At 51.5% G+C, this 14,573-nt stretch overlaps 1 protein-coding gene across 1 annotated transcript; it reads right to left on the bottom strand.

The window, feature by feature from the left end:
• Nucleotides 1-4,154: 4,154 nt before the first annotated feature.
• Rhou (ras homolog family member U) lies at nt 4,155-12,118 on the bottom strand. Its single transcript, XM_051168981.1, has 3 exons — nt 11,833-12,118; nt 10,505-10,563; nt 4,155-4,651 (listed from the first exon to the last, which is right to left on the bottom strand). The coding sequence occupies exons 1-3, from the start codon at nt 12,101-12,103 to the stop codon at nt 4,196-4,198; spliced, it is 786 nt and encodes a 261-aa protein (XP_051024938.1). The 5' UTR covers nt 12,104-12,118; the 3' UTR covers nt 4,155-4,195.
• Between the last annotated feature and the right edge of the window lie 2,455 nt (nt 12,119-14,573).

Below are 14,573 nucleotides of genomic sequence, written 5' to 3'. Positions count from 1 at the left end.
TCTTTTTGCGCTGGGCGCACCTCTCTCTCCTTCCCTCTTAGAAGCTGCTCCCCCGGTGCTTCTCCTTGTCCCATCTTTTCCAGGCTTGGGAAGCTGCTCTGTCATCTACCTGGGGGGGGGGGGGGGTTGGACACACCATCAGTATGTTCCAGAAGACAGCTAAGAGACACAGGTCCCTCCGGTCTGAAGTCTACCATGCTGAGGCTGATGCTGAAGGCTGTGATGCCAGGTACCATTGGCTCTCTGGCCAGATGTGAAAGGGGTGGAGGGAGTTTGGCAGCTTTCTGCACAGTGTTCTCAACCATCATGCGGCATGTCCAGCTGGCACTCACAAAAGCTGCAGCCTACTGGTTGCTACACAGCAGGGAATGGGTTAACTGCTATCAGATAACTATAACAGTTAATTATTTTTTTAAGATTGTATTTTTTAAATTAGGTGTATGCATGTATGTCTGTGTGTAATTTGCACACATAAGTGCAGGATGAAGAGGGTGTCGGAGCCCCCGCAGCTGGAGTTACAGTTGGTCGTAAGCCCCTCTGACACCGGTGCTGGGAGCCTAACTCAGGACCTGTGGAAGTGCAACAAGCTCTTAATCACTGAGCCATGTTTTCTAGCCCAATGACACTTAGTCTTGATTTCTTTCCCCTTTGGCTGTGTTGAGAAGTGCAAAAGTTAGTAAACGACACTTTCGGGGTTTCCATGGGGGGCTGGGGGGAGCAGAGGGGGAAGGGGCACCCTGAATGGGGCCTCCTTATTCCATAGACTGGGGGCAGGATGGACCGGAAGGGGAAAGAAGATGCTGCCAGCACGCACACACACACACACACACACACACACACACACACACACACACGCTCCCACTAGGCTTTGTGGCCGGCGCAAGGTGAGTGAGTGGCTGTTGCTCCAGGGTCCTCCGTCTTGGCCTCACACCAGGCTCAGGATGGGTGAAGTGAACCTAACAATAACCTGTGACCTCTGAAGTCCTGGTCCAAAGGAAACTCTTCAGGGTGTTTGTGCTGGGTATTATGTCACAAGCAGGATGGCATCTGTCCACTCAGAATGGTCACTCCCCTAAATTCCCTCCCCGAGAGAGCTATACCCTCTTAACACCATGAGGTCAACTTCTAGAATCATAAAGCACCCTGGGACACAGGCTTCGGGGCTTCCGCTGCACCACTGCAGGGGGATGCGGTCCTAGCGCCCGCTTTCCTAACTTGGTGCCTTATAGATTGCACCCCCTCTCTCCCCCACACACCTGTAGCCCCCAGATCAGGTACAGGTATGTGGAGGAGAAGGCAGAATGTTCACACATAAAGCTCTCAAGTCCTCCGGCCTCCCTCAACATAGAGCACCACTGGAGTCTGGACCTTCCCAAAATATGCAGAGGGAAGCTGGGTGTGGCGGCACACACCTGTAAACCCAGCAGGCAGAGAGGTGGATGCAGGTGGATCTCTTGGAGTTCAAGGCCAGCCTGGTCTACAAAGTGAGTTCCAGGACAGCCAAAGTTACACAAAGAAATCCTGTCTAGAAAGAACAAAGACAAAAGTGCAGAGTCCCAACCACGCCCACGAGGCTGTGTGGTGAACAGATGGGACGCTGATACTTTAAACACAAGAGTGCTTCCTAACCTGTCCAGGCCAAGGCCTGCCCGAGCGTCTGTTCTCTTGGCAGAATAGGCAAGAGCTCTGTCCACAGGTCAGAATTTATTTCATAGCAACTCGTTTATAGCATTTTCAAGTACAAGACTCTGTCCAACATCTTTGACATGTGAAAACAGAAAAGCACAAGTTGGTAAGGCACCCGCAGAGGAGCGAGGCTCCCCTTCTGGCTTGAGGCTTCTGGGTAGCTGTTCACAGATCTGCTGAGCAGAAAACAGCGATATCTGAAAGCTCACTTGCACACATGATGGGGTGACAGCTTTGGAGCCTGTGACGGTGTTTCTCAGGTAAGTCAGCCCACACAGAGTCAGGCTGAAAAGGCCTTGCTACACACACAGCTCGCCCAGATACCAAGCTGTACATCCCACCACGGTTCAGCTTTGAAGAGAACCAATATTACGTTCACCCAGGCACATACTTTTACAGATCTCTCATCCCAAATCTCTACTCTCAAAAAGTAAAACTGCAGGAAAACCTCAAGTACAGTCAGACCTTATGGCTCCACAGGATGCAGTGACCTATTGAAAACTTGCAGGTCATTGTCAACCCACTAGATTTGTGGCATAAACAGTCCAGGAGTATGTATCCAGAAGATGGCATAGCATCCTGCATCCCCAGCGGCCCAGGGGAGGCGTGTGAGGCCCAACAGTCCTGGCGCAGAACTTCAAGTTTCTGTTCTCAAGGCTCATTTCCTTAGTCTCAACTACATTTGCTTTATTATAACATTTAAAATTAAATAACTCACTCCTCCCCCACCCACTCTCTGTACAAAGGGCAGGTAAAGACTCACTCAGAGGCTGGCTTTCCAAAACAGCCAAGCACGGGAGGGCAAGCTCAGTCACGAGGTCAGTTACATGTGTTTCCACACGTGAAGCAACGCTACCCCTCAGGCCACAGTGAAACACCTCAGGAGGGCATGGCTGCTATCACTGGCACTGTGCTGGAGGTTCAGTCACAGACAGTTCATGTATTCTAGTGGTTCAGCAATTAGCCTTTTAATTTTGTTAAAGAAAGTCTCCAGTCCTATTTACCAGCAGGAAGAAGGCTTTGATCTGAAGCACGGCCTGATCTTTTACTTTTTTTTTTTCTCTATAGAAAAACAGATGGCTGATTTTTCTTTTTTAATATTCAGAAAAAAATTCACAGACAATAAAATTTTGTTACCAGGTGGCCAAACAGAGGTAACTTTCCTCACAGCAAACTGGAAGCTGTGACTTGTCGTCTGGCCCCTATGGCATCTTGGAAGTACCTACCATGCTGTGAAAGAGCTTTCCTGATAGAGGGCTGTATCAGAACAGTCATAAGACCCTCACTTTAAAGGACAAGGATCGCAAGCATGACCCCCGGCAAGAAGCTGCCGGTGGGTAAGGTGCTGCACGTACCTGCTCTCCCCCTCCCCCCTGCACCCCACACCCTACACAGTGCCTCCCTAGTCACAGAACTCTGAAGGCACTGGGGTTCAGAGGTATGTTCATCCCATATTTTAAGATGGTCTCAAAAACGTGTAAATTAAGATTCTATAAAATGATGTCTATTCAAAGAAGTGTCAGGAAGAGGAAGACACCGTACCGTGAGACCTGCAAGCATGCTTTCGTGTGTCTCAGAGTTCCATCAGCAAACCAGCCAGCGTGCGTGCGTGCGTGTGTGTGCACGTCCACCCCACAATCATAGACTATGGCCTTCCAAGATGCCCACTTCCTGACAAATGGGACGACATGAGCAGGGCAGCTTAAAGCCCCTGGACAAGAACTTCCTCTCGCTTCCCTCACCAGGACACAGACGGCCCAGTGCACAGGCCAGTTCTGAAAGCTAAGAGCACTCTCTGATCTCAACAGGACGCTCCCTGAAGAAAAGGCCAGCTCTACACCCAGCATTTGCCTCCCAGGAGCAATGTCCACCATTTTCATAGCAATGCAACTGGTCATGTGATTTTTTTTTAAAAAAAGGAAGAAAACAATAAGCAAGCCCACTCTTCCGTCCTACACAATGCTAGGAGCTGGGTTGAGGGATGGGGGTTGAGGGATGGGGGGGGTCGGGGGGAGGGGTTTGGTTGTTTTAAAATCTTAAGCAGGTGAGTCTCAGTAAATGACAAAAAGAATGGGTATGAGGTTTTGTAGGCAGAAGCCTGTCACTTTTTTTTTTTTTTTGCTTACAAAAACAGATAAGGTTTGTGTGGTTTCAAGCTGGGGCTTACTCGCCAGGTCTGCTATGCACGTGCACTGAGCACGCAGTAGCCCTTAATCAGGAGACGGTCACATTCTCCTTTGTCCTGTACAATGCAGCACGCCTTCCTGCCGACACGAAGCTTTGAAGAGCCCTTTCCATATGAAATGTAAATTAATCCAGAGGTCTACGGCTCTACGTTTCCAGAGTTATGGGGGGCGGGAAAGAAACTTAACTCCCAGACTTCTTTAACGTATTTTGCATATGAATCTCAACTCTAGACTCAACACACAGGAAGCTGAGGGCCGAAGGGAGTGCTTCGAGGGCTCGCTCGTCCTACGACCACAGCTTAACCACCAGCTGCCGGCGAGGGTCAGGCCAGGCAGCAATACTTCCTCCACCAGGACTTGGACAGGTCCCGCACCTTATCCGGGGTCCTGCTTTTAGACTTCTTTGGCTGTTGCTGGGAGTCTGAGTGCTGGATGCCAGCAACGATGGCGGCGTCAAAAACCTCTTTGAGGTTTTTCTGTGTCAAAGCTGAGCATTCAATATAGGAGGCGGCTTTGATCTCCTCGGCGCACAGCCTGGCCGCCTCCTCGGGCACTGGCTTCTCTTTGCATTTGTCCAGCTCGATGAGCACTTTGACATCTTCTCTAAGGTCCGACTGTGTCCCGACCAGGATGATGGGGGCCTTAGGGCAGTGGCACCGGATCTCCGGTACCCACTTCTCACTGACATTCTGGAAGGAGGTGGGGCTGACCACACTGAAGCACAGCAGGAAGATGTCAGCGTTGGTGTAGCAGAGGGGCCTCAGCTTGTCAAACTCATCCTGAAACCAAGCGCAAAGCCATTACCCTTGGTAGCTCTCACTGCCTTAGTAAGTGACCGTTAGGGGCAGGATGGGCACAAAAACAAACCAACAAACCCAAGCCAGTGTCTCAGACTTGCCCTCTGCCTGCCCTTGAGACACGGGTGAAGCCTCTATAAGCTCTGAGGGACAGCATAGCCTTCATGCTCCAAATATGTTCTTTGTCTACTCAGTGACCACAAGCTCCATGTCATATGCTGTAGAAAGGCACTCAAAGCTGGTGAGATCATGCTGTTTCTGGCCTTCAGCCTGCAGTGACCCAACTCTCTCCCTCTCTCTCTCTCTCTTTCTTTTCTGAGAAAAGGTTTCTCTGTGTAGCCCTGGCTGTTCTGGAGTCACTTTGTAGACCACACTGGCCTCGAATTCACAGGGATCCATCTGCCTCTGCCTCCCTGAGTGCTGAGACTGCAGGCATGAGACACCATACCTGGCTTCCAACTCTCTTTCTTAACTTGTGGGACTTGGCTACTGTGAAAGTCGGTGCTCACCTATGTTGGTACCCAAGACTTGACCTTAGTTACTGCCTTCTGACATCTGTGAAGGATGCCAGTCCTCCCACCAGCCCCAGCAGACAGTGCAGAGCCACGCTCCTCAGAAATAAGAAAGGCTGAGAAGTGAAATTAAGAATCTGTGTAGGCCACTATCAGCAGCACTTTAAGGGACTGGCACCCTCACTCCCACCCCAGGCACTGGTAATACCATCTTGTCCTGGCTGCATCTTCTCTCTCTCTTCCCTCTCGCTCACTTTGGTTCCTTCTCTCACCTCTGCAAATGGCTACTCTTCCACACAGCATTTCAGACAGAGAGTGTACTGCAGAGCGCGCACAGCTGTCGTGTGGTGCAGAGACCTGGAGCATGTAACTGGGCATGCTGCCATCCACCAACAGATTCTCCAAACACCACACCTGACAGGCATGATGGGCCAGGCGTCCATGTTAGCACGCCCTCCTGGGAAACATCCTAAGGATCCCTGAAGCACCATTCCCTCCTCTTGGGACACTCAAGCTTTCACGTCAGCCCATTCATATCTGAAATTTGCCTGTGGGCGCAGGAACCCTCCGGCATCCAACACTGATGATTTCCCAAGGCAGGAAGACATCAACCGCTCTCAGTGTTTTCCATTACTCAGTTGGCAGGCTCCGATGACCTAAAGTCTGATTTACAGGCTCATCCTTCTTTAACTGTGGCTGTCTTAGTTACGGTTTATATTCCTGTAATAAACACCATGACCAAAAACAATACGGGGAGGAAAGGGTCTATTTGATTTGGCACCCTTTAGTCCTTGATCCAGGGAAGTGAAGGCAGGAACCTGGAGGCAGGGACTGAGGCAGGGGCTCAGGCAGAGTGATGCTTACTGGCTTGTTTAACCTGTTTTCTTACAGCACCCAGGACCTCCCACAGAGAGCTGGGCCCTTCAGCAAGGATCACTAATTAAGAAAACACACTGTAGGCTTGCCCACAGGCCAGTCTTTCCGGGATATATGTTAGTTACTTTTCTATTGTTGTGACAAAACACTATGGCCAAGGCAACTATTAAAACAAACAAACAAGGGGGCTGGGGAGATCACTCAGCGGTTAAGAGCATTGGCTGCTCTTCCAGAGGTCCTGAGTTCAATTCCCAGCAACCACATGGTGGCTCATAACCATCTGTAAATGAGATCTGATGCCTTCTTCTGGCCTGCAGGCTTATATGCAGGCAGAACACTGTATATTTAATAAATATTTAAAAACAAACAAACCAAAACAGCCCATCAGGCTTATGGCTTCAGAGGACTAGCTGGAGTCCGTGTGACAGAGCAAAGGCACTGTGGTGGGAAGGGCTGAGAACTCACATTAAGAATGGCACCAGTCTTCTGAAACTTCAAAGCATCCCCCAGGACGCACCTCTTCTAGCAAGGAACACTTTCTAATCCTTCCCGAACAGTTGCACCAATCGGGACCAAGTATTCAAACAAAGATGCTTATGGGGGCCATTCTCACTCAAAGCCCCACAGGGCATCCTCTCAGCTGAGGCTTCCTCTTCCCAAATGACCAGCACAGGAGGCCTTCTGGGCTGAAAGGGTCTTTGTCTGAGGGTCTGTCTCCACTGTGAGTCAAGAGCCAAGTGGCCACATGAGTCGACCTTAATGAGCTCACGGGAGAACCCAGCAGCTCAGGTGTCTCTGCCCCTGATGAGGCCCTTACAGGTGAAAGCTGAGAAAGAATGACTTTAGATTCTCACTGCCAACTTTGTGCTGAGAGGACAAATGCGGAAGCCTAACCAGGCAATCAGGCCAGCTCAGGGGCTTTCTGGGTCTTGCTTGAGCAAGGGACATAGAACTGGCCAGGCTCTGGCCATGTTGGGGATGGGACACGCAGGGAGAAAACAGTCACTCGGCCACATCCTGGAGTCCACAGTGGCCTACTGAATTGGCTTTAGAGCACTGTTCCTCAAACCTCTGAGACCTGGTTAAGGGAAGCAGCCCCCTGTGCCATGTGGACCCGAAACCTCAGCGATGTGCTGCAGTCATGCAGCCGGATCGAGCCCTCAAGGAAGGAGTTCCAAGGCCAAATCATCCTATGTGTGAACTCCAGAGAGAATATGAAAGGCAGGGCAGACACAGACAGATAGTACTGCAGGTTTTCCCCTTTTTTAACATGGAAGTTTTTCCAAGTGCATCATGGGTGAGAAGGAGATGAACTTTGGCTCCTGGTGGAGAATGCAGTATAACACCCTTACTTCAGCAACACCGTCGACTCCCAAGCCAGCTACATTTCCTATGGCCACCTGTCCATCTCTGCTCTATTTGCACATGAGACCATGAGCCCAAAGCTAAATGCTTACCGCTGTCCCTGACAGGGAAACTGAAAGCCAGCAGAAGTGAATTCTGGGTATTATTTGTGACAAGCAGACAAGCTATGCTGGGGTTCTGGCTCACTTAACAACCAGGGATTGCCAGGCTCCTGCCCCATGACGTGGCTAACCCATGTTCCCATCCCTTCTCTGACCACAGGGTTGTCCACGTGAAGGTGTCAGGTCAGACCCCTCAGCAGGTGGGCCGCACGGATTAGAAGAGCTGTGACCAGCTCTGCTGCAGTCAAAGCAAGCGCCTGCCCCTCCTGCCTCCTACATCTCATCCCTGTCATCCCCATGTGCTAGTAACTGGACCACAGGCTTTGACACTTATTTGCTACAAGTCTTTAGATGAACCCTGCTGGTTACTAAGTGGCATATTCTCTGCCAGCTGGTCTTCACTCTGGAAGCACAGCACCCTAGCGAAAGCCAGCAGAGCCCAGGAGAACAACTTCCAAACAAGAACACCAGTTTAGCACTGAGCCTTTCCGTGCAACTATAATTTCCTTTATAAAACATTTCTAAGATGATTCTTATGCTTCCTTGACATTTAAATTTTTTTCATATATGTATGCTGTATTTACTTCATTCCTCCTCCCTCCAGCCCCACCCCTAAACCCTGACTCCACCCATTGGCCCTTCTCAAATACATGGCCTCTTTTAAAAATTATTGTTGTTGCATATACATATATATGTGTGTGTAAATGCAACCTACTGAGTCCATTTGATATTTCTCACTAGATTCTCACTGTACAGTGAGGCCCAGGCTAGCCTTGGATTCACTGTGTCACCTGGGCAGGCCTGACACTTGTGCTCTTCTTGCTCGTGTCCCAAACGCTGTGATTGCAGGACAAAGTCACTGTTCTCAGCTTATTCCCCACCTTTTTTTTTTTTTTTTTTTTTTTTTTTTTTTTTGGTTCTTTGAGACAGGGTTTCTCTGTGTAGCCTTGGCTGTCCTAGACTCACTTTGTAGACCAGGCTGGCCATGAACTCACAGAGATCTGCCTGCCTCTGCCTCCTGAGTGCTGGGATTAAAGGCTTGAGCCACTACCGCCCGGCTATTCCCTAACTTTTAAATGATATGAAGGAAACACTGAACTCCCTTTTAGAAATGCTGAGTCAATCTTTCAACATAGTCATCGCCTCTCAAAAACCCATGAGCTTTCCCCCTGCACCGTGCTATCTTTCTCATGGGTGCCTGAGAACTGGCCTACTGACTGCAGGTCTGCAGCAAGTAAAATCCACAGCTGCACGCACACTGATGCCTCACACTTTCTGGTTCATGCACTAAACCACACAGAACCTTCAATGTGCCAGACTCCAATTCAGGAGTCATGTTCAAGGGAATCTCACCTTCCGCAGAAGCCAAGGTGGCAGGTAGAAACATTCTGAGCTAGCATCCTAGCAGCTCCTGACTCCTGTCTTGTCCTAAGGGTGCCTGCTGCAACTACACACTTCTGCCTGGGTTCTACAGAAGGGAAAAGCCAGCCTTCTCAATTTGTATAAAACAACTCAGTGAGCCGGGTGTGGTGGCACACACCTTTAATCCCAGCACTCGGGAGACAGAGGCAGGTGGATCTCTGTGAGTTTGAAACCAGGACAGCCAGGGCTACACAGAGAAACCCTGTCTCAAATAACCAAAAACAAACCAACAAACGAAAACAAAACACTCAGTGGATAGCATGCATGTTTTTAAAAGACAGAGTTGCACGTAGGCTAGGCTGGCCTCAAATGTCCTAAGTGGTCAATGACTCTGAATGTCTAAAATCCTCCTGTCTTCACCTCCCACCACACCTGGCATAGTCATTTCTGAGATAGTGTCTTATGCCCAGACTGGCCTTGAACTCACTACACAGCCCAGGATGGCTTTTAACTTGTGGCTACCCTTCTGCGGATGCTTCCTGAGAGCTGGGACTACAACCATCAACAACTACGCCCGGATGTTGATGTTTCTCTTCCACACAGTAGCATATGATGGTGCTTGGCTTCCCCCTCTCATAGCAAAGGTGCTGAAAAAGTTTTCCCAGCTGACATGCACTCGACTGATGCCCCATTAAGACAGCCTAGACTTCTGCCTTGGTGAGGTCTAAGGAAGAAGCTGGTCCTGAGCCCTGCATCTGCTGTCTTAAAGCAGTGCGTAACCTGCAGGTCCTGACTTGGATGAGAACCTGGGGGGAGGGGAGGGGGACGGGGACATAGCAAGGCCAGCTCCTTCATAAGCATGGAGGGTCAGGAAAGGAGAAGGGACACGCTTCTACCTCCTCCACTTTGCCAGGATGTCCAGACATCATGGGGAGATGAGTTCACTGTCACTTGGGCATCTGGATACTCTGAAGCACCACAGGACAGCTTCTGGGGCAGGGTCAACAAGGTCCCCAAGACCTTCTGGGGATGAAGAGCACTGAGGGGACCCTACATCCATCCCCGCCCCCCCCCATCACTGCTTGGCTTTCTCTTCTAGCGCTCTACTCTACCCTCAAGACAAGAAAGAGGCGGCTCTGAGCACTCGGTCTCCGCTCTACAATGGGGGAAGACGGATGCTGACACTCACTACCATAAGCTACAATGTTTCCTTGAACAAATCTCTAAGCATCAGGCTCACTAGCCTTGAGTCCGAGCATATGAGACAGGAGGGGCCTCCTCTGAGAAATGATTACAAATCATTGCTGTGGCTTTTTCCTTTTTAGTAAAAGTCAGAAAATGGGAGGTGTCAGAAAGTCATGTTAAGATAAGGGCAGTTCCTGCCACTACCTCCTCGGGTCCTGTCCAGGACAGGCAGACCCCATGTCACTGGCCCAGAGGTGTCCTTCCAGGCTTCCTCCCCGCCTTCCCTCCTCCCATCACCCTCAGAGGAGCTGAATCAGGGGTGGGCCTGCCCCACCAGGTTTCACAATGCCCCAGTTACTAAGGGAATTGTTGTTTGGAAACCTTTAAAAGGCTGTTTCCTTTCCCAGTGCTGAGCAGGGTAACTTGATACCCACCTGTCCTGCAGTGTCACAGAGCTGCAGTCTCACAGGCCGCCCGTCCACTGCCACCACAGCTTGAGGGGGGGGAAAAAAAAGAAGACAAGATGATTACCAGGACATCTTTTACCTCCTCTGAAGATTGGCAGCTTCTGTTCTGGGCTAAGGACTCCTGCTAAACCCAGAAGTCCATGAAGGTGTTTTTATGTAGAAATGTTCCATGGTGGGGGCTCCCTCCACCGGAGCATGAGGCAGCAAAGCCCTGACCCCTGGAAGGTGCCCCGGAAGGCCAGTGTTTTCCTTTCAAGCCTGGAAGATTAATTTTCCTGTCACCCTTGTTTCAAAGAGCCTAGAAACAACACAAGGTGGGGGGATTAGGCGGGAACCAACTCTGCAGTTTTAAATCAGTGGAAAACCTCACAGATAATTGTTTTCTCTTGGGGCGGGGGGGGGGGGTGTCTCCCAGCTTCAGGGTTTATCATAAAACTCCAGCAGTTTTGAGAACTTGTGCAAACACAGGCAGCCTATCACCCAAGGGTGGAAAGGGACACTCCTCCTTGTCAATTAAAAAAGAGGATTAAAAAGAAAAGCTGCCAGAGGGAAGCCACACAGGGGTCCAGAGATGGGGTGAGAGCAAGAACCCCCGCCTCCAGGAAAGTCAGGGAGGTTTCAGCTTCAATTAGGCAATTCGTCTCTTTCTGATAGCCCTTCTGGTTGTTTATAAATGTTTATGCTAGTGGGGAGTGGAGGGAGGCGCCCCTGCACTCTGTTTTATCCATAGGGTGTCTGAAATAGAGGCCGTCACGGTCTAGCCACGGAGACTGGGGGTCAGAGGTAAAATTTTTAGGAGCAAGATTTTTCTGTGATTTCTTTTCAACTTTTTCTTACATTCCAAAAAGACTTATTACAAAATCTAGATAAAGGATTGTTATAATACACGAGCCCACCCGTGAGAACTTGCTGCAGCTAACGACAAGCTGGAAGGACTGGGCCAAGCGTCAGAAACCGAGACAGCGCAGGCGGGGCGCAGGCCAGGCAGGCGCTAGGCTCAGAAGAAAGGAACGTTCTCGCAAGCCCAAGCCCTCCCCGGTGCGCCTGGCCGGTTCACCCACGGAGCAATCCCAATTGCTCCTGGCGGACACCCGCTGGAACTGAGCCGCCACGAACGAGCGCGCAGGTGGGAAGGGCACCTGAGCTACAGCTCGCTCCCGATTCCCCAAGCCGGGTAGGTCGGCCACCCCGCCGCCACCCCGCCGTACAGCTGCCCCGGGACCCGCGCCGCCCCGCGCTCCCAGGCCGGGCTCCCGCGCCTCCCAGCCCGAGGCCGCGCCCCGCCCGGCGCTCACCCGAGAAGTTGTCGAAGGCCGTGGGGATGTATTCAGTGGGGTAGCCGTTGGTGGTATAGCTGACCACCAGGCTGGTCTTGCCCACCGCGCCGTCGCCGACTAGCACGCACTTGACGCCGCGCCCCTCGGCGCCGCCCGCGCGGCCCCGGACCCCGGACCCCCCGGGCCCGCGCGCCCCGCGCCCCCCGCGCTCCCGGCGAGGCGGTACGGGTGGCGCCGCCGGCGGCTCGCAGCGGGCGGGCAGCGCGGGCCGGCCTTGCTGCGGGGCCATCGCGGGCGGCGGCCGCGAGACCAGCTGCCACCGGCGGACAAAGGCAGCGCAAGGTCCGCACTCTGCTGGGCGACTGTGCCCGCGCGGCCGCGATGTGGCCGAGCCTGCTCCGCCGGGCTTCCCTGCGACACCGGCGGGCGGGGAAAGAGGCGGGTCCGGCGGCGCCTTCTTCAATCCGAGGCCACAGCGCCCCCCTCTGCGCAACGCGATAGTGTACCACGCCGGCCCCTCGAAACAGTGCGGCTGGCCGGGCTGGCCCCACCACACCAACCCCCGGGGACCCCGAGCTATCCCTGGCCCATGCTGAGGGTCATCTCCTCCCCACCCCCTGCCCCGCCTCCTTCCAAGCTCTCTCAGCTTCCTTTCCTCCCCTTTCTCCTCCAGTTCCCCAGCCCTGCCCCCTCCTCCTCATTTTTCTTGTGTTCCCTCATCCCTCTCGGCTCTTTCTTCTCCCTCTCCTCCGTCTTCCTCCTCAGGTCGCCCCCTATTCTCTGTTCCCTCCACAACCTCCTTCTTTCCCCGCTCTCCCTCTCTCCATGGTCTCTCTGCTTGTCCCTCGCCCTGTCCCCCCTACCCCCTCGCCCCTGCTTCGCTTCTCCACATCAGCATCTTGGTTTGGAGGGGTAGAGTGCTGTGAGCTCTACCTGGTACAGCAGTCGCGCAGGAGGAGTGATACATGTGCCGGTAGTTTGTCCTCTTGATAAGCAGGGCTTAAGTCTGATTACAGACAACTATATGGTTGATCTTTAAAGTCACTGGTTCTCATTTAGGTACAGGACACCCCCACCTTTGTTCACGCTCCCTCTTTTTAGTATGCTGCGACCGTGTGTGTGTGTGTGTGTGTGTGTGTGTGTGTGTGTGTGTGTGTGTGTGTGTGTGCTCACAGTCCAGAAATTTTCCTTACAGTCTTTAGTTAAGTGCCATTTTGGCTGTATTAGTATTACATAAAAAGCAAATACCGTATTTTCTGGCCTATAAAACAACTGGGCATATAAGCTGACCCCCCCCCCAACTTTTCCAGTTAAAATATAGAGATTGGAATACACTTGCCGTATAAGACTACCCCTCTTCCAATGCACACCCAGTGCAGCCGACTCAGGCATGTGTCTATTTGCAGGCAGGGCAAAGACAGCAAGGCCCTTAAGGCTCGCTCCAAACCCAACCCTAAGTCGAATGGGCGGATTCTGGTGGAGAGCCAATCCACACTCACCTTCTTCTCCAGGTACAGGAAGATGTGTGCGGCTTGCTCCTCCCTACTTCATACCCCTCCCCAAGCCACCCTCCCTCCTCCCTTATCTCCCTCCCGCGCCCCCCCCCCTGCCCGCCCGCAACAGAGCTGGGAATTGGTAGCGGTAACCCCTACTACATGCGTGGGACATATGAAGCAAGCGGAAGCAGCAGGTAGGTAAGTACCTGGCATATAAGACACCCCGACTTTGGCACGGATTTTTGGGGGGCGGGGAGCTGTCTTATACATGGGAAAATACGGTAGTCTGTTCATCTTTCGCTCTTCTTTCTCTGCCCGGTCAGGACACTGATGCTTCTGATTTGCTTCTGATGTAAAAAAAAAAAAAAAAAAAAAAAGCTGTGTGCTATTGACATTAATATTATTTTGCTGATTGTAAAGACAAGAAATAGTAAGTGCCAAGCTTTTGATATGTACAGAATACTGTGGTATGTCAGGCACAGTGGCCTACACCTGTAATCCCAGCACTCAAGGAGGCAGAGACAGGCAAATCTCTGTGAGTTTGAGGCCAGCCTGATCTACAGAGTGAGTCCAGGACAGCCAAGGCTACACAGAGAGACCATGTCTTGGGGGTGGGGGGTGGGGGGGAAGATGCTATTGTAATAATTTTGCCAAAACTAATTCATTTAATCTTAGTATAACCTGTACCCATTTTACAGCCAGGACAATCTGAGGTACAGAGATGCTAAGTGACCAGTTTGAGTTCCATATAAGAAGTTATGGCACCAGGATTCTAACTAGCATCTTATGTGGATGTGCAGTATGGCAAGTGAGACTTGCAAAGATGGATGTGGACACAGGAATATCGTTCTTAAATTCAGGATCCTGGCTGGCAGAGAGCATCAAGGCCTCAGTCCTGTCAGGCCCTAAAACTGCAATGCAAGTTATTTTCAGGACTGAGATATGAAATGTTAGGGTCTGACCTAAAATGACCTTGAGAGCCTGGGGATCAAAAATCTCCTACACAGAATCTGAAGAATAAGAACAGGCCATCCTGGAAATAGATTAGAAACCTGGGACGTTGTCTCCCACAGCAGGATGGACCACAGCTGCAAAAAGACTGGAAACTCCCAGGTTAAGACCAATGGGCCCCTTTGCCCTGTACTCTTGGGCAGATCAAGTAGACAGATTTGAGTGTGACTTCTGTCTCCGTGATGGCTGGCACTACAATGACGCTTTCTTTTTGCAAAACCATTGCTGTAACATTGGCTACCGTGCATGTCT

This window comes from Acomys russatus, chromosome 26 (genome assembly GCF_903995435.1).
Source record: "Acomys russatus chromosome 26, mAcoRus1.1, whole genome shotgun sequence".
In the NCBI taxonomy this organism is placed as follows: Eukaryota; Metazoa; Chordata; class Mammalia; order Rodentia; family Muridae; genus Acomys; species Acomys russatus.
This window is presented reverse-complemented; position numbering and strand designations above follow the sequence as displayed.

Coding starts and splice junctions, on each gene's coding strand:
- Rhou (XM_051168981.1), bottom strand. CDS start 12,103: ATGGCCCCGCAGCAAGGCCGGCCCGCGCTGCCCGCCCGCTGCGAGCCG. Junction 10,564..11,832: donor GGCCTTCGACAACTTCTCGG/GTGAGCGCCGGG, acceptor CCCCCCCTCAAG/CTGTGGTGGCAGTGGACGGG. Junction 4,652..10,504: donor TCTGTGACACTGCAGGACAG/GTGGGTATCAAG, acceptor GCTTGGTTTCAG/GATGAGTTTGACAAGCTGAG.